Source organism: Chiloscyllium plagiosum, chromosome 11 (genome assembly GCF_004010195.1).
Source record: "Chiloscyllium plagiosum isolate BGI_BamShark_2017 chromosome 11, ASM401019v2, whole genome shotgun sequence".
In the NCBI taxonomy this organism is placed as follows: Eukaryota; Metazoa; Chordata; class Chondrichthyes; order Orectolobiformes; family Hemiscylliidae; genus Chiloscyllium; species Chiloscyllium plagiosum.
In genome coordinates this window covers 86,903,403-86,929,514 of record NC_057720.1, presented here as the reverse complement: position 1 = coordinate 86,929,514, position 26,112 = coordinate 86,903,403, and the positions used below count along the sequence as shown (strand labels likewise).

The 26,112-nt window shown below is 44.2% G+C and overlaps 1 protein-coding gene across 3 annotated transcripts in view; it reads left to right on the top strand.

Annotated features, from left to right (window-relative positions):
• astn1 (astrotactin 1) overlaps positions 1-26,112 on the top strand; it is a 2,190,072-nt gene that overhangs the window by 2,020,810 nt on the left and 143,150 nt on the right. For all 3 annotated transcript variants that reach the window (XM_043700015.1, XM_043700017.1, XM_043700018.1), the window contains one exon: positions 25,561-25,829. In XM_043700015.1, coding sequence (XP_043555950.1) covers positions 25,561-25,829 — 269 coding nt within the window. The remainder of the gene's footprint in view (positions 1-25,560; positions 25,830-26,112) is intronic.

Here is a 26,112-nt window from a genome sequence, read left to right as displayed (position 1 = left end):
GAACACTTCAACTCCCTTTCCTACTCCACCAAGGCCATGCAGGTCCTTGGCCTCCTCCATCACCAAACCCTTACCACCCGACACCTGGAGGAAAGACGACTCATATTCCGCCTTGGGACCCTACAACCACACAGAATCAATGTGAATTTCACCAGCTTCCTCATTTCCCCAACCCGCACCTTATCTCCGTTCCAACCCTCCAACTCAGCACCGCCTCTTGACCTGTCCATCTTCCTTCCCACCTATCTGCTCCACCCTCCTCTCCGACCTATTACCTACTCCCCCACCTTCATCTACCTATCGTATTCCCAGCTACCTCCCCCCCGCACCCCCACTATTCCCCCTCAGCCCCTCCCAATCCCATTTATCTCTCAGTCCCCTGGTCCACAAGCCTCATTCCTGATGAAGGGCCTATGCCCAAAACCTTGATTCTCCTGCTCCTCGGATTCTGCCTGACCTGCTGTGCTTTTCCAGCACCACATTCTCTACTCTGATCTGCAGCATCTGCAGTCCTCACATTCTCCCTCTTATCTGGATGTGTATGTGAATAGGAAGGGTTCGAGGGATAGGGGCCAAGTGCTGGCCAATGGGACTAGATTAATTCCAGATATCTGGTCAGCATGGACGAATTGGACCAAAGGGCCTGTTTCCATGATGTACATCTCTATGACTCTATGACTGACTTGCCAGGTTTGTTTAGATTTCAAACCAGGCAGTTTAACCCTGGTCAAAGGTTGGTAAAATGTGGAGCTGGAAAAAGTACAGCAGGACAAGCAGCATCAGAGGAGCAGCAGAGTCGACGTTTCAGGTAGGGCCCTCCTCCAGGATTGGCCAAGGCATTGCTATTGCAAATGAACCAGTGAATGGCTCTCACCTGGTTTGAGTTGAAGCAGACACAATGTGCCACATGTTATTTCTATCTGCAAAGAACGAGGCCTTTTGTGTGAATGTATACTGACAATGGTATTTTTGTGAATTGTCCTAATGAGTGTTTCAATGAAATGTCTTTTACAGCAACTTGAGTATTGCTGAGTCAGTGTGAGAGGAACAGGAGCCACTTCTTATTGTAAATCCAACTCAATACCGACTCGAGCTGTGCTGTGCCTAGCAGTGACCCTGTTTTAGGTCAGTGGGCTCGGCCTGGATAGGGGTAAGCACTGGGTCCTTCTCCGCACAGTGTAGTGTACACACATGAGAGCTAACCATTATCGTTGATTCGAGAGTGTGGTGCTGGAAAAGCATAGCAGGTCAGGCAGCATCTGAGGAGCAGGAGAGTCGACATTTCAGGCATAAGCCCTTCATCAGAAATGAGGCTCTGAGCTGGGGGCGGGTGGGGGGGGTGCGGTGGTGAGATAAATGGGAGGTGGGCGGGGCTGGGGGGAAGGGAGCTGAAAGTGTGATAGTCTCTTCGTCTCTTCCAAGGATGCCTACCTTGAAGATGTTCTCCTCTGTCTCCAAGGATCACCTTTTACACTCTCAACTGTCTTACCCCCCAGCCCAAGCCCCTTCCCATTTATCTCACCACCCTCTCATCTCACAGCCTCATTCCTGTTGAAGGACTTATGCCCAAAACGTCGATTCTCCTGCTCCTTGGATGCTGCCTGACAGGCTGTGCTTTTCCAGCACCACACTCTCGACTCTGATCTCCAGCATTGGCAGTCCTCCCTTTCGCCCATTATCATTGATGGTTGGCTTTGAACCCTTTTCTGTCTTGAGGGTAGGAGAAAAATGGACCATTTGTTTATCTTGTGTTCATTAATGGATATCTGTACTTCCAAGTTGGGCTCACAGCGAAATTGATAAATGCATCAGATATGAGTATTGATGAACCTCGGCGATTAAAAACCTTGAGACAATGCATCCCTGAGCTCTCCTCTTGATACTCATTATGTATTGACGAGGTTTGAATGCAATCCTCTCAATGAAATTCAGAAACAGTTCCCGTACTTTCAAAATGCCAGGTTTCCCTTTGGCGCAGTTAGTTTGATGACAAGTTACCCCTGTCAATAGAACTGAAGGCAATGGTGAGGAGCCATTGCTGCAGTCACAAGCTGGTTTTCTCTCTCACGCTCTTTCTCTCTCTCTATCCTCTCTCTCTCTTTCCTCTCTCTTTCTCTTTCTCTCTCGTGCTTGTGGTAGATGGGTTCAACGTGAGCTTAGCAGAGAGAGACCAGCCTCTCACTGGAGCTGTGCGAGGTGAACGGAAGCAACCAGTGAGGGCAACAATGGGAAATCAGCAGAGGAGGGGGAAGCGTGGTGAGAAAGGCTTGTTGTGAGGCTGTGATCCTGTAAGCTCGGCCAGAGGAAAGGGGAGTGAGGCTGTAAATGGGCCGAAAGAAACCAGGCCAGGCGTTTGGGATGTGGGGGAGAAGGAGGGATGATAGTGAGGAGAAGGTCTGGAGAGAGGATGGGGTAGGGGTGGGTCTGCAAAGGGACAGAACAATTTTAAACAAAGGTCCCTCACCTAAATTGCAACAGGAAAACTGAGGTAATGAATCCCTTGTAATTTTATGTGGAATCTCTAGATTAAAGCTGCAGGAGTCCGGGGATAACCTATGAGGGAAAATGTGATTGCACTTGAATGCTGTGCCAATCTTAAAGTTTAATGAGGAGCAGTTTTATTTCATAAAGATTTGCATTTATCTTATCATGTATCAAACAGTCTTATGTACTGGGAATTATTTGAGGTGCAATGGTTGTCACAGGCAAATGCACGACAATTTACTTGTGATCTCGCTTGTCCACAGAAAATTTAGACTAATGGCTTTTTGTGTACAGAGGTAGCTCAGTTACTTTCTTTTTATAAACATTTCCAGCTAAGCTATACTTGTTGCCTTTGTTGAGTAAGGATTTCATGACCTTGAGAAATAATGCTATATTGGTGCATACTATTGCAGCAATATTTAGTATAAAAGTAGAATAAGTAATATTACTTTGAAATGTCAGCTTAAAGGCTGTTTCTTCTCAACCAGTCTGTTGTGAGCTCAAATTCATGGCCACATGATAATAGAGTCTCCTGTCAATTTTAAATAGTGGTTGTGTCTCGGATTGTAATGCGTTTCTTGTGTGTAGTGGCTTTAGGTTTAATGAAGCAGTGGTGATTATTGGAAATATTGATTGTTCTCTTTTTGCTCCTGTGAGTGTCCACATACCTCTATATCAACGCAAATACAGAGGGTATTCTTAGTATGTGATGACATCACCTCAGGAAGGAATTAGATAGAAAAAAATGAGCTTCTGAACACCAAAATCAAAGTAGGTGTTCAAGAAATGTGAGGGGAGAGGAAATAAAAGCACATTTTGAGTCCTCAAGCTTGGATGATTGAGTATGTAGGAATGACTGAAGGAATGTGTTGTTCAATATGATCAAACAATCACTGGGATAGATAGCCTTTATATTTCACATCACACTAGCACTAAAATTCTGAAAGAACATTCCTCAATTGGTTGGTAAAAATCAAGAATGTGGTGCGGGAAAAGCACAGCAGGTCATGCAGCATCCGAGGAACAGGAGAATCAATGTTTTGGGCATAAGCCCTTCATCAGGAATGGCTTTTGCCCAAAACATCAATTCTTCTGCTCCTCGGATGCTGCCTGACCTGTTGTGCTTTCCCAGTAACACACTCTTAATTCTGATCTCCAGCATCTGCAGTCCTCACTTTCCCCATCACACTAGCACTAAAATTCCTAAAGAACATTCCTCAGTTGGTAGGTTAAACAAAAACGTCTCGTTAGACTGATGACACCATCCTGTTAGATCTAAATGCAACCCCACAGTAGCTGTGTGAAGTGCCTTGCTTGACTTGCTATCCTAATATTTGAGATGCATTTCCTTTCGAGGATAATTTGAAGGAGACAGGGCACTTCTGATGTGTGAAAGTGGTGGTTTTTAGTGTATTTATAAGTTTGCTTGATACGCAATGAATATTGATCTCATCATTATCCTGCAGGATATACTCTATTTCTTCATTAAGCTTGCAAGGTGGGAAAATGGCTGGGACCGTACTTTCAAAATTGTCAAAAATCTCTTCTGCTTCTGCCAGCTCCTCAATAAGCAGAGGGCAGTTCTTCGTACAGAGTCTACTGACGTGAGTTGGTTCTTGTGCTGCACATTCTACAGTTCTGCTTGAACAGCAGACCTTTGCACTCTTATTGCCTGTCATTGACGACACAGTGGAAGGAGTTGCCTGTTCATAAGCCATTAGTTTGGCCACACAATGAATGTATCTTCCATAGCCATCATGAACTGGAGTGGGACTTGAACACAGAGCTTGAGACTTCAGAGGCAGGAACGCTACCCCACAGCATCACAAGACAACTCCCCTGAACCTCACCACTTAAGGATTCCAGGGTTTCTTAATTGTTCACAGGAAGTGGGTGTCACTGGCTAAGCCAGCATTTATTACCCATCTGTAATTGCCCTGGGGAATTTAAGAGTCAACCACATTGGCCCTGGAACCACATGTGGGCCAGACCATGTACAGATAGCACCTTTCCTTATGTGAAGGCCATTAATGAAACAAAAAGTGAATTTTTTGACATTTGACAGCCGTAACGTGATTGGATTAGGAGAGCTCTTACTTCCAGATATGTATTGAATTCCAATTTCACTGTCTGCAATGGTACGATGTTGCTGTAGTAATAATTTGGTGTTCCGGTTCCTGGTCCATGACATTGACATTGCCACTGTCTCCTACAGTCTTTCATAGTCTCCTCTCTCAAACATCTTGCTTTCAGCTACCAAACCCATGCTCTGGAATTTCTCTCAAGAAATCCTCACAGGTCTCTCCATTAAAATCAGTCTTCAAATCCATCTCGTTAGCTATATTTTAATTCATCCCTCCTATTACCTTCATCTCTTTGGTTCAGCCAAAGAGTTTCTTTTTAACATCCAAGGTACATTCCTATGTTCAAGGTGTTGTATAAATGAAGCTTATCAGTAAGTTAAGAAGAACATATTCACAACTCTGAAGAAGAGTGACAGGACTCAAAGCATTAACTCTCTTTTCACTTCACAGATGCTGAGTTTCTCCAGCAATTTCTGTCAGTGTTTCAGGGTAGAATTTAGATTGGCCAAAAAAACATTTGCGCAATTGGCTGAGTCAGCCTCGATTTGAACACCCTATGGTGTTGATTCGAGTCTTTGTGTTTTGTGTGACCACCATTGATGTTAATAAGGCTTGAGCTCAGTCAGTGCAACACCTGAGGATCTGCATTCTTATCTGTGGTCATCTCAGCATGAGGATGACACCCAGTCAGAGCTGAGAGTGGCTGAGCAAACCTTCAGAGCACGGGGAGACAAGATGCCCCTCGAGATAGCGGGATCCAGATTGAGAATGGATTTCCTTTCCTTTCTGTCACCTCCTTACTCCATTGATTAGATGTTGCGACTGAAAGCGCGACACGGTTTGATAAGCAAGCTGTCACCGTTCCGATTAATTGGTGCCAAGTTCCTGTCAGTAGTTACTGTCAGTATACCTCAGGAGGGGCTACAGAGTGTCTTTGTCATGTCGTCTTCTCCCTCCCCTGGAACACTGGCCATTGGGAGAGTAGGGGAGCAGAGAGGAAAGGGGCAATGATTTTCAGAGATAGTGAGGGTCCATGGAAATTGATCTTGCTGGGGCTTTGACAAGGTGGTTCAAAGCCAGGTCACCTGGCCCAGTGAGCGTTTGACAGTAGAGACCCCCTGCCACACAACCAAAGAGCAAAAGTTGTCATCACCACGCTCCTGTGCTGCATTGAGGCCTGAACATATTAGCAACATGTAAGAGCAGAAAAGAAGTGCCATCAGACATGCCTCTGCAGATTCAATCAGGGGAACAGACTCTTGAGTTCTCTGATCCCCAGCTATTGGGTACTGATGCTCAGAGGCACATTGTGGACTCCACTGTCCTTGGGATACAAACACAACCATAGCATGCTAATGAGAGTACATAATGTTTGTGTAAAATTGTCAACCATATGTGACATTATTGCCTGTCACCAAGTTGCTGTTTCTGAATGAAGTGAAACTGAAGTGAGATTGTCCTAGCTCAGTACACAAGGCAAAATATTCCTTGATCCTTGAGACACCAAGGGAAAGAAAGTGTATGGATTGAAATGTGCAGTCACAGTGAGGATCCCCATTGCAATCCCCATTCAACGTGTTGGAGCTTTATTTCAATTTGTACATGACAATATATTTCCAAGGCACAGGTTTAAACTCAACACCAAACATGAGTGAGTGTGGAGCAGCAGATTGTGCGTAGGATGTTCTGCTGCTGGGGATGATGAGTTTGGAGGTGTGCAGGATGAGAATGGGGACAGGATTTGCATACCAAAAACCTGTGGTTTCCCGTTTCTGCCAGCATTGGTGTTCTGGGTGCTAAGGCCCTTGGTTAACCTTCCCATACTCCTTTTATACCCCTGAAAAATGTGTTGCTGGAAAAGTGCAGCAGGTCAGGCAGCATCCAAGGAGCAGGAGAATCGACGTTTCGGGCATAAGCCTTTTATACCCCTGTCAATTAATGACCATTTCAGAGTGTCAGCTCTGGGGTTAACCAAGTGGACTGATCTCCATTGTCTACACTTGACTGTAATTAGCTCTCAGCAACCTGTCAGTCCAGGAGGGATCCTTTGATCAAAGATAGTAGATGTCCTGAGGGAGGGGGTAGACATTGGGCTGCAGGTATCCATCTGGAAGCCAGCCCCTGCTCTTGTTTCTTCTTCATGCAACCCCCAAACCCAAGAACTACCCCACTTCCCTTTGTCCTGGCTGCCCTGCCATTCCCTATCTCCAACTGCCATGTTCTTCTCTGTTACAGTGCTTAATGCAAGGGCTGTGTTCATCCAGCAGCTCATGTTGAGCTAGATAGTCGCCCTCAGGGTCTTGAATCTGTAGGATGATCTGTGGCTGACCTTGCCTCTGCCTGATTGGTGTGTGTATGTGTGTGTAGATATACATTCTTTATACATGTCACTGGTTAAACAAGTATTTATTGTCCTGGAAAAGATGGTGGTGAGCAGCCATCTTGAACCATTGCAGTCATGGAATCACAGAATCCCGACAGTGCAGAAGCAGACCATTCAGCCCATTGGGACTGTACTAACCTACCAAAGGGCTTCCCACCCAGATCCAGCCACCACTCTATCCCTGTAACCCCTCATTTCCCATGGCTAATCCACCTAACCTGCACATCTTTGGACAATGGGAGTAAACAGGAGCACCCGGAGGAAACCCACACAGACATGGGGAGAATGCGCAAGCTTCACACAGACAGTCACCTAAGGCAGCAGCATTACCACTGAGTCACTATGCCAGTTTTTGAGTCACAGAGCCCTCTATGGTGCTGTTTCAGAATCAGCAGGCCTGTCTGAGAAGAGTTGGTCTTTCACCTCCACTCCAGCCTGTAGGTGAAACCCTTTGCCTCAGTGCATGTCTGCTGTGTATCTCTACAGCATTGCACGTTCTAATGCAGAGATATCTCAGAGACCTTCGCAAGGCAGAAAAAATGTTGACATGGAATAGAGTTATGGGACAATTTCCAAGGCACAATACAAAAGGCCAACAAAGAAAATCTATCAAAGTGAGATGAGCATGGAGAGAATTCTGAGAACATAATAGGGCAATGACTGAATCAATCATTCCTCATATTTGATGTTCCAACACACTGGAGAATGACTGTTTGTAAAGGCAAGTTAGCAGACAGTGTTTTACTCGGGCAAACAGCAATTCTGGTGTGATGCCTGCTCGCTCATGCTTGTTCGTGGAAATCAGCCTTGCACCCTCTATCCAGGCCCCGTTCTTCATCAAGACTGAAGCATGGTCTTGCCTCCTATTCCCTGGAGCAGCAGCTTCAAGCAGAAATGATTTGAAAGCGGTTCAACAGCATTGTTCAGGAACAAAACACAACCAATAGATATTGCAATACGGTATACACCTGTGTGCTGTGGTACAGATGTGAGCAGACGACTATTTAAATTGGGACAACTTGAGCTCCTTTTAAAGTCTTGCACTTCTCTCTGCTCTCTCTGTTCATTTTCCTTAATTCCTTATGGCTGCTCTATTCAAGGTGCTGATTTGCCCTGGGCACTTGGGTAGCTTTTGTCTTCAGCCAATGTTCATGTCAGTGCTCCTAGTGGGATTAGCTGCAAAGGGCTTCCACCTTTAGCTTCCAGTCCCGAGTGTCCTGTATCTCAGTTGAGAACTTCCTCAGTACCACTCTGGAATCTATCATGTGTGTCTGTCCCTCTGTCTGACTGGACTGCATCAGTTCCCCTGGCGGGAGTCACTTTTCCCTCCTATTGCAGCCCTTTATCGGATGTGTTGCAAAAGGGGTGGGGTGGGGTGGGGAACCGCACTCACCTCTGTGCAACTTATATAGAATCCCTACAGTGTGGAAACAGGACATTCGGCCGATTGAGTTCACACCGACCCTCCAAAAAACTTCCCACCCAGACCCACCCCGCTGCCCTATTTTTCCTATTGCTGGTCCATCTAGCTGGTCACTACGGGGCAATTTTTAGCATGGCCAATCTACCTAGCCTGCATATCTTTGGACTGCGAGGGGAATCCGGAACACCCGGAGGAAACCCACCAGACATGGGGAGAACGTGCAAACGCCACACAGACAGTCGCCTTGAGGCTGGAATCGAACCTGGATCCTTGGTGCTGTGAGGCAGCACTGCTAATGACTGAGCCACCGTGCTGCCCTCTACACATGTGGGATTCCACCAGACCAACAGAATAGGAACATGCCATTCGGCCCAAACAGTCTGTGCTGGTGTTTATATTCCACTCGAAGCTCCTCCAATGTAAATCTGCCATTGTAGCCACCTCTTCCCTGCTTGAGTAGTTTCCCCTTAAATGTGTCCATGCTACTCTCTTGTGGGAGTAACTTTCACTTTCTCGTTTCTCCTTGTCATTTCTCCTGGTGTTGACGGCCTCTCATTACGGTCTTCCCCACACATGTAAACATTCACTCCATCAGAACCTTTGGAGAAGCTCTTTATGCTGTTATGCTGTTGGAGTTGAAACAGTTACTACAAAGGAAGTTTGCTCTTGCAAACCTCTTCCGAGAACAGATTGACCTCGGTGCAATTAATTGTGGAAATTATCAGAAATGGAAGTGCATCTATCAGGGGATCTAACCTTATTTGTCAAGTCATTAGCAATTATTCCTGCAGTTTATTAGTTATTGTAACAGAGGGTCACGGTGACTGAGTTCTAAGGAGAGCTTTGGACTCTCGTTTCTTGTGTTGACATTACACTATAAAATTGTTAGTCAGCTGGATTGAATTGTATTAATGTGAGGTTTGTGGCCATGGAGATGCTGTTGGCTGTGGGTGCATTCCTTGTTCACAAACAAGTCCTTCAGGATCCTTCTTAAAAGCAGCTCTTTACCAAAAAAAAACGTTTTAACATATGTTTGTGGTTATTTAAAATATACTTTGGACATTGAGTCCTAAGGTCATTATTGAGGGAATTGGCTCGGAGCAGTTTTGAAGCCTGATGCTAAAGTGATTTGAAATAATGCTTGCCGTGGAAGTGACCTGATTACTGAAGCAGTCAACATCATTGGTGTCGCTGCTAAATCTAATATGATTCTCTTGAGGTGGATTGCACTTGTCTTATTTGGCTTGTGCGATGCTGTGCTGGCACCTGTGCGTTGACAGTAGTAATTTTGCTAAAAATGACTATGTTACCTTAGCAACAGAATTGTATGTCCAAGACAGAAAGCACATGAGGTTTAAATTCGCACTCTGTTGTTGTAAACACTCGAGAGTTCCAAGCTTTAGCTGCTACATGTCCTTACCTAGTGGTGCAATTTTAAACAGGATGCAGGAACTGAGAGGGTTGGCATACCCAAATTTTAGGTATAGCAAGACAATTAGAGACGATATTGTGAAGGTTTGAGATCCATAGGTTTTATTAATATCAGCAAACCTTGCGAGAGTGAGGTGGGGTTATACTGAACATTTCGTAATATTTTATACATTTGAGTTTGGTCGGTTCTGGATCGAGCTTTCTGTTCTGGGCACGTCAATTTAAGAGAGGTGGCAAAGCCACAGAGAGGCTCAATGGAGACTGACCAGGGATAAGAATCTTCAGTCACATGGGGAGACGGGAGAAATTGTGCTTGTTCTGCTTAGAGCAGAGAAGGTGAAGAGAATGTTTAACCAAGGTGCTGCAAATCACTAAAGTGGAACTGGTTAACTTGGCAAATGGATCAAGTCCGGAAAATAAATACAAGTGGAGGCTCCTGCAGTGACATGGCATTTTTTTTAATGCAGTGATCATTCACTGCTTGAAAGAGTGATGCAAGCAGATTTAATAGTTACTTTATGGTTGGATTCTAATCAACCTATTCAGAAATGCTATAATGCATGGAACTGATGAGGCAATTTTGTGAGAGCAGGTAGACATCAGAGAGGTCAGTTGGTCTCGTCGTATACCCCTTTGGTTCGAATTTTTCTGGAGCTGGGTAGGTCGCAGTTGACTGCAAGGAATAAGGACTTAATGTGCAAACACTGATCGAACAGTTTCCTCAGGAGCTTGTCCAAAAGTGTTTCAAACACTGTTGTAGATTTCTTCTCCTGAAACCCAGCTAACCCGTGGGAACGAAATTGTCTGGGACCCAGGGCGACTGAAGGCTGGCGTTTTGGTGGGGGGTTGGGGGGGGAGTGTGTGGAAGGATGCACCTGATCTTCTCTCAGGGCGGGACGTGATCTCCATCCACCCCAGCCTCAATCCAGTCTGCGAGATCAGATCTCCCAGGACACCAGGGTCTCCCAGCAGCACAACAGCATTTGTGTCTGAGGGAGCTACCTACACTCCCTTGCCTTCATTGAAAACTCCAGAATTGTGTACTTTCCAGCTCAAGTCACAGGCATGGGATCCTTCTCTTATTAATATGAAGACATTGAGGGCAATTGTACATTTACATCTGAACAACTCACCCAAGATCCTTAGACGGCACTTTGCATCTGGAAGGACAAACCCCCTGCAAGTTCCCCTCTGAGCCACTCGCCATCCTGACGGGGAAATATATCACCCGTTTCTTCACACTAACTGAATCAAAACCCTGAAACATGTTCCTGTGTAACACTTTGGGTGTTCCTACCCACCAAGGGCTGCAGCAGTTCAAGAAAGCAGCTCACTATTATCTTGTCTAGGAATGGGTAATAAAAGCTGGCCCATCCACATCTCGGGAAGAATGAAATAACGCACCTTCAACGCAGTCAACCTGTCAAGACAACTCATAGGAGCATCATGAAGAGAAGAAAACCACACTGAGCCAGAGCAGATGTAAATTTTCTTAAAGAAATACTGAGATAGAGAGAGAATCATGTTTCTGTGCTGTATGCTTCCTTACATTTGGGAAAGGAATGGCATGTGAAAATAGTAAGGAAAGAGCAGCTTGTGACAAATGGGGAAAGGGTTTTGTATCAAGCCATAAGGAAAACAAAGGATCAATTTTCAATGTGGCCCTTCAGCTCGCTTTAGTGAGTTGTAAAAAGGACCAGCATGGTTACGATGCAAGCAGCAGAGTTGTGGAATGACATCAAGTTTAACAAAGCAGAGGACAGACTGTGCAAACTAAACCGCATTGTATGCAGACCACGTACAACAATAAAACAGAATTTCAGCATCTTTAATGTTTTGCTTTTGTAAATCTCCCTCTATCCTGGCTCATTCTGTCTGCTGCTCTGCGTTCGTATTCCCTCAGTTGCTACAAGGTGTCTTTATTTTTGCAAAAGCCATTCAACAACTTGTCTCTCTTCCCATTAAAAGTTTCAGTGATTCATCTCAGCATCATTTAGATGTTTTCTAAAAAGTTATGTGAAAAGTCCTGTGCCCATTGAGGGCAGGTGAAAAATAGGCTTCATCACTGAGGGAGAGAGGCTGAGATGTTGTATGACAGTGCCACCTGGTGATAGATCACTGAATAATCCTCTTCGATTCAGGATTGAATGATCTGGGACACAGCAGACAAAGCCAGGTAGCAGTTCATGGCACAATGAAATTAAACATTGATGGTCTCTGCATACTCCTTTCTCTACACAGAATTAGAGATGTTGATTTTTCAGGAAAATGGTGAGGAATCTGGGTGTAAGTTGAGTTGAGAAAAGGGAGCAGGATGATTATGGGCTGCAACTCCACTCACCCACCTATTTCCCCCATCCCTGGATTCTCTGGGAGACCAAACATCTCTCCACCACTTGGTCCCTGCTATTGAGTTAGGAATGTCCCATGCTGGCCCAGTCAATCCACAAAGCCACCTCTGCTCTTTACTCCATTGATGTGGCTTAGCTTAGTTTCCCAGTACTGTGTTTTCCCAGTCTATCAGCTTCGACGTGTAGTCATCCATCAGTTTGCTTCAGAGGCTGTTTAGTTTCATGAGACATTGGGGAAATCTTCAAACTAGCCCTCCGTCTTTATGATGGAGATCTGGCCCAAAAGTGCTTGGTTCTTCCCTTCCGACCCTGCTGTCTTGCCCCCTCCATCCCAGATCCTGGACAGATGGAGTACACCTCACTATAGCCAGCTGGGCAGGATCATTCATACGTCCTTGGTGAAACTTTATGCCAGGAAAAGGAAGCAAAAGAAAAGGGGCAACTGTAAAGGGCATTGCCAATCGGCATTATGGAACGGTAGCCAGGAACTCATCCCATCTCAAGATCCCAAGGGAGCAGTGAAATATAAAACAGGCTACCCGTTTTTTTTTGTATTTTGGTGCCTCCTTTGCCTATGGCCTGTTGCTCACAGACGTGAGGAATCACAGAGACATGACGTAGCAGTGATTTGGCTGGATTAGTGATCCAGAGACACTCTATGTTCTGGGCGAACATGATTCAATTCCACTCCACCCAATTTCCCTGAGATCTTATTAGTATGTTTGCAGATCAGAGAAAAATTGGTGCTGGATTAAATAGTGAGAAAATAATTTAGACTCCGGGATGACATAGGCAGGCTGGTCAGATGGACAGAATTGTGGGAAATGGAATTTAATCCTGAAAATATGAAGTGGTACATTTTGGAAGGACGTCAAGACCAAGAGTACACACGGAATGGTAGGTCTCTCAGGAAGACCTGTGGATCAGAGGGACCTTGGTGTGCAAGTCAATAGGTCCTTAAACATGTGATTAAGAAGTCATATCATAGAATCATAGAATCCTGATACTGTGCAAACAGACCATTCAGCCCAACAAGTCCACACTGATCCTCTGAAGTGTAACTCAACCAGACCCATTCCCTATCACTCTACATTTACCCCTGACTAATGCACCGAACCTACACATCCATGAACACCGTGGGCAATTTTAGTATGGCCAATCCACCTAACCCCCACCTCTTTGGACTATGGGAGGAAACTGGAGCATACGGAGGTAGCCCATGCAGACACTGGGAGAATGTGCAAATTCCATCCAGCCTGAGGCTGGGATCAAACCTGGGTCCCTGGGGCTGTGTGGCAGCAGTGCTAACCACTTGCATTTATTAGTCAAGGCATTGAACACAAGCGCAGGGATGTAATAATGACACTGTTTATGTTAGTTTGGCCACAGCTGTAGTGCTGTGTGTGTTTCTGGACACCATATATAGGAAGGACATGGTTTTACTGGACAGGGTGTAAAGGAGATTCACCAGGATATTGCCTGGGATGGAAAATTCCAGCTGTGACAAGTCAAGAAAGGCTCGAGTTGGTTTCCTTCGAGTAGAAGAAGGCTGTAGGAGGAACTGATTACGGTTGACAAAATTATCAGGAATATCAAAAGGGTTAATAGGTCAAAAAGTTTCCCCTTAGGAAAGGGACAATAACCAGAGACATGGAATTAATGCAAGGGGCTGAAGGCTTAGACAGGATTTCAATAAGAACTTTGTCCACCCAGAGCATTGTGGTTACTTTGATCTCATTGTTTGAAATGGCAGTAGATATGGGAACCATCATTTAAGCAATATTTAGGTGAACATGTGAAGCACGATAGTATGGAATGCAATAGGCCAAGTGCTGGGCAATGGGATAAGGTGAGATAGATGCATAATGACCTTCTCAGATATGATGGCACCACTACCCCAATTGCAGAAAGTGATAATGTTACACTCTGTCTTGTCCCTCTAAAACTAGTTTGAAATGTGAAAATATTTTATTCTGGCAGTGAAATACAATTTTATTTTGTTATGGGTAGTATTGCTGAGGATGAAGGTTGTATTCCCATGTAACTGTGTGGTTCAGGCACCTCGCCAGAGTCTCCTGTTTGATCACCCCACCAGAGGCCTGCGGTTCGAGCACTCCACTAGAGGCCTGCGGTTTGGATACCCTGTCAGGAGCCTGCAGTTCGAGCACCCCACCAGGAACCTGCGGTTCGAGCACCCTACCAGGGGTCTGTAAGAGGCATACGGTTCAGGAACCCTGCCAGGGACCTGTAGTTTGGGCACCCTGCCAGGGACCTGCGGTTCGGGCACCCTGCCAGGGACCTTAGTTTGGGCACCCAGCCAGGGGCCTGCAGTTTGGACATCCTGTGAAGGGCCTGCGGTTTGACTTGTGCTCTTGGCCAGGGCCCATCATTTGTTAAGGGTGAAGAATTGTAAAAAGAGAGCACCCAGCTCATCAGGTGAGCAACGTCGCACAGAATTAACAATCTCAGTAACTTTGCATAGTATTAACAATCTCAGAACGGGCACTCCCTTCTCTGGTATTGGCAATGTGTAAGTGGCTGCAGGATTCTCTTTTGTTTTCCTGAGGAATTCAGGAAGTTCCGTCCATGAGCATATGTCATACGGGCATGTGGAGAGAATGGATTTGGATCTTCCTTCCAATCCTTGTAACAATATTAACTATATTAATGTCCCGAGTTACTATAAGGTAATGAAGTACATCTGGTTTAAGGCAAGAACCTATTCTCATGATACTACTATGTGAATTTCTTCTACCACACTGGATAAAGTAGGTACTGCTCTTCTCTACCAGGAAAGAGGTCGATAGTTGCAAATCTATCTTATATTGAGTCATGATACAGAGAGCTCATACCATGGTGAGTCCCAGTAGGGATTATTCAAACAACACATTCCAGTTATGGTCTGATTCAAAGTGGTGCTGGGTAGGTGATGGAATGTGATCTAACATTACAATATCCTGCATTCCAACCATCCAACTCCCAACCCTGCAGAAAACTCCAGCTCTGGGGTGCAAGAAGTTGCCCCATCTCCTGTACTCTGCTCTTGTCTGCCCCATTTCTCCACTCTATCCACCCGTCCTGTTCCCTCTCAATCTCTCCCTAATTTTCATTCATTGTCCTCCCCCCTCCTGCTGTTGTCCCCAACACTTCCCTTTCCACATTTCTTTTTCCCAATGTTCCCAATCTTGTTTGTGCTGTTGACCCCCCCCCCCCCCATACTTAGCTTTTCTCCTTCCCTGTCCCTTTCGCACGTCTGGATCTGGATTGATTTTTGCCCCTGCCCTTTAAGCCTGCTTGATCTGAACACCAGTCACTGGTCATTTCCTACAGGTCTTAATTTAAAACATTGCTTTGCTCACACATGCTGACTGCCCTGACCAATGTTTCGGGAGACTAATTGTGTTAAATAACAATTCTGTGCAAAACACTGTTGTTATAAGAAATTATGTTGTTGATGTGATTGCAGTGTGGAATTAGAGGTTCTGTTTGTTGGCTGGGGTTGGTGATCTGCTTTAGCCACATGAGGAGTGGTTAAAAGGGAGACATTGTAATTCAATCGATGAAGAATTGAAAGAATTGAAATTCTCTGGTAGAGAATTAATCAAGTTAAATGATAGCCATTGTAAGAAAGGAAATCTGTTAAATCAGATCCACCTAAACATGGTCTTTATACTGGAATTTATCCAGCCTTAGGTATTATGCTGTTGTAAATCCATATGTGTTGACATTTCGATTAGGAGAGATCAGATTAAGGACTGTGTTTGCTTTAAATAAACAACATAAAACCATTCATGTACTGAGTACACAGTGCAGTCTGTGAAAATTGTATTGTTGCCTAATTTGGTATAGAATCCTGACCATTAATAATTTGTAACATTCACTACAGTCCAGTATCCTATATTATCCCAGAATATGAACTTTGGGGGAGAAAAGAAAATGTTAACATTTTCAAGGAGAGCGTGCTCGATTACTTTAGATTTTCAAAATAATCTGAAAATGCTATTGACAAATGTAAATGTAGAGATGATTGGGTTTTTTTCACTGCTGTTTATTTATTGTCACTCTATTTATTCACCTTAATGCACGTGTTCATTTTCACAAAAACTCTCTTTCCTAGGGGCCTAAACTATGCCAATGCTAACACAGACCTCATAATGGGGGTGCGTGTATGAGTGTGTTGCTGAATGTAATTGTTGTCATGTTCCTAAGAGATTAATTTAACAAAATAAGAATAATTGAATTCTGTTTGTTGCGTCTCAGTATGACAGCTGTGAAGTTCAATAATTATCAATGATTCCAAAAATGCTTAATAATGGACCACATTGAAATTGCCCAATGTTGACAATAGAGTAAGATTGAAGGTGGTGCTAGGATGGTCTGACATTACAATATCCTGCATTCCCACTGTCCAACTCCCAACTCTGCAGAAAACCCCAGCCTGGGGTACAAGAAACTGTCTCATATCGTGTATTCTGCCCTTGTCTGCCCCATTTCTCCACTCCACCCACTCTTCCTGATCCCCCTCGATCTCTCCCTGTTTCACATTCATCGTCCTCCCTCTACTGCTGTTCTCATCAACAATACCCTTTCCACATTGTTTTTTCCCAATGTTCCCAATCTTATTTTGTGCTGATGACAAATTTGTACTGGACAAATGCAACATTCTTCAGCCGATGTAACAGCTTTCAACTATAGGATGAACATTTTCTCGGTTGAAGGAACATTGCTGAGCATCATTGGGTTTCTCTGGGCTTGTATGTCAAACATAGACAATCACTACCTTAGCAGTCCCTCAGTACCTGGATTGACAAAATGCTTTCATGGGGAACTGTCGCCAGATATTTATTTCTGTCCACACGGGAAGTATGCTTTGTCATTTTGTGTTCTGTGTTGCTAAGTGAAGAGAGGTGTATATTGCAAATGGTTTTTCAATTGAGCGGAGCGGTGAAATCAAATCACAATGGCTTATTATTGTCCATCAACAAAGAGTACATTCTGTGATCGGTTTTGGCACCTCAATTCGGGGATTACTCAATTATGAACCCGTTCGACTGCATCTTTCTATTTCCCATGAAACCTGCAGTGTTCCACAACAAATTCTGCACAAACTGGAATGAAAATATAATCTCCACCAGGCAATATTTACTTTTATAGCACCACAGTCAGGTTCAGTTCTGTGTTGGTGCTGAGTCCCTAGCAATTTCAGTGTTGAGTACATACAAATTCAATTTCATCCTGGGGTTGAGTCCTCAGTCATTCAATTGTGGAGTCAATTTTCTTCTCATCTGTTATGGCTATTCATTCCCCACAAATTTTACTGAAAGGCTCTCTGTATATGTTCTGGTTTCTAACAATGGAATTGAGGGGTACTTCAGCAGAACAAATTATAGTTCAGCTCATAAGTCTTTGCCAACATTTTTTCTATCCTCATCTAATATCAATCGCCAACTCACCTGTCAACCCCCTGCTTTATTTTCTCCAGCAAACAGTTCCATCTAAGAAAATTAATGAATCCACTCATCACAGCAAAAATATTCCTCATGTTTGAGCCACACATTCTGTATTTCCCTGCCCTATTCTCCAGGTTTTTATTGATCACTAGAGTTATTCTGCGACTGCTGACTGATCAGACCTTCCATGACTACCTTCTTAGTCCAGTTAGGAAAAGACTTGATGCCTCGATTCTGTTGTCATTCCTGGTACCAACTTTGTGAGTTCTTGCCGCATCTTTCTCCATCACTTTTCCACCCATTCCTGTCATGGATTGTGCACAAGTGCCCCAATTACAGCCCAACTAAGGTGTTGTGCACAGTCAACATTACCTCAAATGTGTACAAACCTCTGAAAGACTGATATTGCAAACTAACGTTCCATTAAAGAGTCGGGGTGTCATTTTGCAGCGTTATAGACCTTTGGTTAGGGCTCACTTCGAGCATTGCTTTCAGTTCTGGTCGCGACATTACAGGTATCGGTGTGGAGGCTTTGGAAAGGGTGAAGAAGAGGTTTACCAGGATGCTGCCTGGATTAGGGAGCATGAGCTATAAGGAGGGCCTGGACAAATTAAAGTAGTTTTCTTTGGAGCAGTGGAAGCTGAGGGGAGACTTGATAGAAGTCTATAAAATTATGAACCACACAACACCAGGTTATAGTCCAACAGGTTTAATTGGAAGCACACTAGCTTTCGGAGTGACGCTCCTTCATCAGGTGATAGTGGAGAGCTTGACCGTAACACAGAATTTATAGAAAAAATTTGCAGTGTGATGTAAATGAAATTATACATTGAAAAATTGATTGTCTGTTAAGACATTCATCTGTTAGAATACAGTGATAGTTTCACTTCTTTCATGTGTAAATCACAAAACCTTTATCATGTTAAAGTTGCATTCTCGGGTTAGCTGTTAACAATGGTGATAGCTAGACAATATGTTGAAGGTGTTAGCCCCCTGTGTTCTCTGTCTATGACCTGATGTTTAGATTGATTCTAATCTAAAAAGTGAGATAACAGAGTTTTACATAAATGCATGCAGTTTTTGAGCTCAGAGTTCTACATGAATGTATGCAGTTTTTGAGCAACGTGCAATGTAACCCTGCAAGTACAAATTCACCCCACAAAATATATGTGTGCATGTGGGTCTTTGTCTGTCTGTCTGCGTGTGTGTGTGCGTGTGTGTAGTGAGTGCAGAATGTCTTAGGTCTGTGAGGGGGTGCATGTGTGAGTGTGGGAGTGTGTATGTCTATAAGGGTGTGTGTGGGTGTCTGTGTGTACCTGTGTCCATGTGTATGTGAGAGTGTGTGTGTGTAGGAATATCTGTGTGTGTGTAGTGCAATGGTGATCACCTGTAATGTGACATGAACCCGGTTGAGGCCCTCCTTATGGGTACCAAACTTAGCTATCAGCCTCTGCTCAGCCACTTTCCTCTGCTGCCTGTCCCAAAGTCCACCTTGGAGAATGGTCACCCAAAGGTCCGAGGCTGAATGTCCTGGACCACTGAAGTGTTCCACAACTGGGAGGGAACCCTCCTGTCTGTTGATTGTTGTGCGGTGCCCATTCATCCGTTGTTGTAGCCTTTACTCGGTTTCCCCAATGTACCATGCCTCCGGGTTGTCTGTGTGTTTGCGGTAGAGTGTGGTGCTGAGGTGTCCGTCCTTGACCACGGACCAGTCGAATCCGGAACATTCTACACCAGCATCCTCCATAAGGATGGCATCGCGGTAACTGCCAGTCCCCAAACACCATCCTACAACTCATCCGCTTTATCCTCGATCATAACGTCTTCACCTTTGATAACCAATTCTTCATCCAGACACACTGAACAGCCATGGGGACCAAATTTGCACCCCAATATATCAACATGTTTATGCACAGGTTCGAACAAGAATTCTTCTCTTTGCAGGTTCTCCAACTAACATTGTACACCAGATACATTGATTACATTTTCTTCCTCTGGATCCATGGCGAGGAGTCACTGATAAAACTACACAGTGACATCAACAAGTTTCATCCCACCATCAAACTCACCATGGACTACTCTCGACTATCTGTTTCATTCTTGGACACATGCATCTCCATCAAGGACGGACACCTCAGCACCAACTCTACCGCAAACCCACAGACAACCTCACAATGCTACACTTCTCCAGCTTCCACCCAAAACATATTAAAATAGCCAACCCCTATGGACAAGCCCTACTGCTCAGATGAGGAGGAACATGACGGATACCTGGAAGTACTCAAGGATGCCCTCACAAGAACAGGGTACAATGCTCAACTCATCGACCGCCAGTTCCGACGTCCCACAGCAAGGAACCATAATGACCTCCTCAGGAGACAGACACGTGCTGCAACTGACAGAGTACCCTTCGTTGTTGAGTACTTCCCAGGAACTGAAAAATTACACCATGTTCTTCGTGACCTGCAACACATTATCAATGAGGATGAGCACCTCACCAAGACCTTCCCCACACCACCACAACTTGCCTTTAAACAACCGCCAAACCTCAAACAGATCATTGTTCATAGCAAACTGCCCGGCTCTCAAGACAATTCCATGCAACCCTCTCACGGTGGACGCTGCAAGACGTGTCAGATTGTGGACATAGACACCACTATTACGCGTGGGAACACCTCCCACCTTGTACATGGCAGGTACTCATGTGACTCAGCCAACGTTGTCTATCTTATACGTTGCAGGCAGGGATGCCCTGAGGCATGGTACATTGGGGAAACCGAGCAAAGGCTACGACAACGGATGAATGGGCACCGCACAACAATCAACAGACAGGAGGGTTCCCTCCCAGTTGGGGAACACTTCAGTGGTCCAGGACATTCAGCCTCAGACCTTCGGGTGACCATCCTCCAAGGCGGACTTCGGGACAGGCAGCAGAGGAAAGTCGCTGAGCAGAGGCGGATAGCTCAGTTCGGTACCCATAGGGAGGGCCTCAACCGGGACCTTGGGTTCATGTCACATTACAGGTGATCACCATTGCACTACACACACACACACACACACACACACACACACACACACACACACACACACACACACACACACACACACACACACACCTCACAGACTTAAGACACTCTTGCACTCACCACTCACACTCTCACACTCACAACCCTCACCCCAGACAGACAGACAGACACACACACAGATCCACATGCACATATATACATATACATTTGTGGGGTGAATTTGTAGTGTAGAGTTACATTGTTCAAAAACTGCATGCATTTATGTAAAACTCTGTTATCTCACTTTTTAGATTAGAATCAATCTAAACATCAGGTCATAGACAGAGAACACAGGGGGCTAACACCTTTAACATATTGTCTAGCTATCACTATTATTAACAGTTAACCCGAGAATGCAACTTTAAATATAAAAAAGGTTTTGTGATTTACACATGAAAGAAGTGAAACTATCACTGTATTCTAACAGATGAATGTCTTAACAGACAATCAATTTTTTAATGTATAATTTCATTTACATCACACTGCAAATTTTTTCTATAAATTCTGTGTGTTAGGATTGAGCCCTCCACTATCACCTGATGAAGGAGCGTCACTCCGAAAGCTAGTGTGCTTCCAATTAAACCTGTTGGATTATAACCTGGTGTTGTGTGATTTTTAACTTTGTACACCCCAGTCCAACACCGGCATCTCCAAATTATAAAATTATGAGATGCATAGACAGGGTTGACGGTCAGAATCTTTTTCCCAGAGTTGAAACATCTAATATTAGGGAGCGTGCATTTAAGGTGAGAGGGGGAAAGTTCAAAGGACATGTGAGGGACACCTTTTTTACACAAAGTAGTTGGAGTTTGCAATGCACTATTGGGATGGCAGTGGAGACAGATACAATGAACGTGTAAGAGGATTTTAGCTAAGCAAATGAATATGCAAGGAATGTAGGGATATGGACCAAGGGCAGGCAGAAGGAATTCGTTTAATTTGACGTCACAATATCTTGAGCCGAAGGGCCTGTTACTGTTCTATACTGTACTAAGTTTGGTGTTCTAAAGATTTTGTTTATTCCAATGTTAATATCTCAGGACATGATTTAGGAAAAAAAAATGTTTGCAGAAAGCAGTGGTTATGAAATATGTAAATCCCATTGCAATAAAACACAGTGAGATTTTGGCTGCATCTTGGAACATAATAGGATTGGAGCCATTGAACTTTCTCTGAATAAATTGAAAACATGAAGATGAAACTGCAACTGCCAGTAATCTTGAAAGAAAGGGCAGAGAAAGATGGGCACACAGCAGATCAGCTTGTGCAGGGGGAACAGACAGAATGACATTTCAGACTTGGTCCTCACCCTGAACAAAAGAAAGGAACGAAATTTCACAAACAAGCTTCCATTTTTAAAGTACCTTTGAAGACCTCGGAGGACCCTGAAGCATTTCACAGCCAAGTGAAATACTTTTGAAGTGGAGTCTCTGTAGTTCCAGTGAGGATATGGGTGGGGAGGTGCAGAAATCCCAGGGAATTTTCTTGAATACTGGCTTCACTCACACACAGTGTAAATCAAACCCGATGCTGTAGATGCATCATTTTCCAGGAAATGTTTTGATTTTCAACATTGTTTTACACAGTAGAGGTGAGGCAGACTGAAGGGGATCAGTGCATTTCAAGATGTTCATCAGCACACTTAGATTTGCAGTGCTGGAAGAACTGCAACCTGATCTGTCAGAGACAGATTGACAGATATAGCTTGAGAGTCGACAATGATTGATGCACATTGAGAATTGTATCTGTTCTCTCAACTGCTTTTTAGAATTGCAGTATTGCTTGCTTTGTTACAGCAGCCAGTAGACATGATCCCACTAGTGTTGTGTTTTGCCATTTGTTTCCAAGAAGACATGATAGTCATGGTATCTGACACAATAAGTCATGTTGTTAATCTAAATGGACCTCAGTCAAGTGAATGGAAGTCTGCATTTCTCGAGAAGAAGACAGATATTCTATTTGCAGAGTCTGTTGTTGCATGTTTTGGGCAGATTATTGAAAGATATGATCTTTCTGTGTCACCCAGAAAGGTGGATAGCAAGAATGAAGATTTCACATGTAGGGAGTGTCATCGAGCCCACTTTTATTTCCTTAGGGCATACAATGAAAGAATGTGCAGTTCAAATCTAACAAATTCTGGACTTCTGCATCATATGATTAATTTTGCTAGGATGAGTGCGAAGAAACAAGATAAAAATGATACCATTTAAGGAAAGAGCCAGTTATGTTTCTGCTTAAGACTTTGAGGGTGGTTTGTGAGAGAGTGTAAGGCATCCTGGGCTATAAACCAGGAGAAAGATTGTGGAATGCAGTTGAGAGTGAGTTGCCCTCTGACATCTCAACATGAAGTTTCATGGCATTGGATCACACACGGATCTGGAATCCTCCTGCCACCTACCAGCCTACCCCATTCCCTACAACTCCATGACTCTCAGCTGAAGAATCGAATCTCCTCATGTTAAATAGCATTTGGAAAATGCATCATGGATGATAAGCACAGAATGTACTCTGAGTGAACCCCTTCAATGTCCAATATCAAGAATGTCTTTGTAGCACCATCGTTACCAAGCTGTTGAAGTCCTAAGGATCCATAGCTCCTCGACTGGGTCTGAAACAGGTAATGAGGGTAAACTCCTCAATAATCAACCTGTTACAGCTATGCCTGTCCATGACCTTATCAATTGAATTGTTATCACTTCAGTTCTTGCAGAGCTGAAGCCAAGCCTTCATATTGAGGATAGCCTCCATCATGTTGGCACTGTCACTGTTCAACATAAGGTACATTTTGAACAAATCTAGCTGTTCCATACAACTGTAACACTGGTGTCTACCAACAGTGTGGAAACTTGCCCAGATATGTTCTGGAGATGAATAGCAGGACACATCCAACCTGACCAGTTATCATCCAATCCATTCTTGATCATCACTAAAATGACGGAAGGTGTGTGGTGTTTGACAGTGCTATCAATCATCACTATTTTCAAAATAACCCGCTTCCTGATAGTCATTTTGAATTTTCCCAGGCCTATTCAACCTTTGACCTTATAGCATTGGTCTAAACATGAATAAATGAGAGAAACCCAAAGTGGGAAGTGAGGTTCAGTGTCCTTAACATCGAAACAGTGTCTGACCGAGTGTAGCATTAAGGAACTCTAGGAAAACCCTTTGCCAGTTGGAATCAAACCTAGCCTGAAAGAAGATGAATGCAGTTGCTAGGGGATAATCATCTCAGCTCCTGGACATCTCGGCAGGAGCTCAGCAGGAGAGTTTCCTAGGACCGACCATCTTCAGTTGCTTCATCAATGTTATGCACATGTCTGACTTACATGTGACCCCAGACCCACGGCAAGGTGGTTGATTCTTAACTGCCCTCTGGGCAATTTGGGGTGGGCAATAAATGCTGACCTAGCCAGAGATGCCCAGATCCCGTGAGTGAATTAAAAAAAAGATCAAGCAGTTTGAAAGGAGAAGGACGGGAAGTAGTTGTCACAAAATGAAATAAGGAAAGGGGGAAGAGTTGAGGCAGATGAATCACCATTTCTTGTTCCATGAGTTTACCCTGTGTTTTGGAGATGCAGAATGTTGGAGATTGAGGATAAAGATGTTGGTCAAGAAAAGGATCCAAAGATTCTCGAGGGAAGAGGGGAGAAGTTTGTATCATAGAATCCCTACAGTGTGGAAACAGGCCATTTTGCTCAACAAGACTACTCTGATCCTCTGGAAAGCATCCCATGCAGACCCATCCCCCCCTACCCTATCCCTGTAACCCTGCATGGCTAATGCACCTAACCTACACATCCGTGAATACTATGGGCAATTTAGCATGGCCAATCCACCTAACCTGCACATCTTTGGATTATAGGAGGAAACTGGCAGAATACCACACAGACACAGGGAGAACGTGCAAACTCCATGCAGACAGTTGCCCAAGGTCGGAAACAAACCTAGGTCACTGGTGCTGTGAGGCAGCAATGCTAACCACCGAGCCACTGTGCTGCACACTGTGTAGTTCGCAGATCCAACCTGAGAAGGCCTAGCCAGACCTGGTGGTGAATAGTTAAGGCAGTTGTCTTCCAGAAGAACTCAATTCTGGGACTCGTCAGTTAGAGAGGTGAAAATTAGGACCAACTGCATCAAATGGTCAGGTGGGAGGCACTAAAAGCTCGATCTAGATTCAAGGTGATCAATGGTGAATATGGTGGAATCGGTTAGCAATGTAATGGTCATGGAAAGAATGGAAAGCCAATGTTGAAAGTGCTATTTTGATGAACTTCAGAGGAAGGTTTTTGTTTCAGCCCCAGGTACAGGGAGATTGGAAGTGCCCAGGCATTGTGGACAGTACAGGTCACAGTGGGAGATAGTCATCAAGAATATGTGCATTGAAGTGTGCTGAAGAGATGGAAAGCTTGAAGGTCTGTGTGAATACAGATAAGAGAGAGAGAGTATATGGAGGCAAATGTTTAAAAAGGATTCAGAATCCATTGGTTAAGGAAGACAAATGATGATGGAAGACCCAGAGGATGAGGAACCAATGATGTGATTGCAAGACTTGATAAATGTCCATTAAATACAAACCTTTATTCTTTCCCCCGAATCTGCTCAATCACACTGAGTCTTTTATTGAATTCAGTATTAATATAAGTGAATAATAGTTGCAGGTGCGATATTAAACATGCGATGAAATCTGGTCCTTTACTGGGAAAAGCAAGTTTGAAAAGCAGTCGATTAGTTCGGTTTCCAAATATTGTTGTTCAACCTTCCAAAATACCTCAAATAAAAGTGAATCTGTCTGTACTACTAATTATATTAATTACACACTTCATTACCTTCTAATATAGGATGTGCATATTTAAATTGTGCTGTAATAATATCTTTTTCCTTTCATGCAGGCAATTCACCATCTGATGAATCAGAGGAACGTGAGAAGGATCCGAAGTCTTTAACCTTTCCCGCGTATGTTAGCAGCCTTCTTGATTCCGGCGATGAGCTGATGTCATCAGGGGTGAGGATGTACTGTGAAAACAGGGGAGGTTGCCCTTCATCCTGCCACCTATGCCACCGAACAGGAGGCCAGAACAGGCAAGAAGAGCCTGTCTTACTGGAAGTCACCAAGGCTGCTCCCTTGTATGAACTGCTGAGTGACAACGAGACGCAGAAAGTAAGTGGACCAGCTTGGAACTCCACTCTCAGAATGGGTACTGCAGTAGGTAAAAGGGAAGCACACATTGTGAGGATCAGACTTGACTGTTTAGAAGGTGTGAGTCTTTTACAGATACTTTCTATCGATATGTTCATGATGTTATGACATGCCTCTGAGCAGGTGGGTCTTATTACCAGGCCTCCAAGCTCAGTGGTAGGGATGCTCCCGCTTTTTCCTGTCAGCCATTTATAAGATTGGCAGGAATTTCCAGTACAACGGGCTTCCCACTAAATCCAGGTGA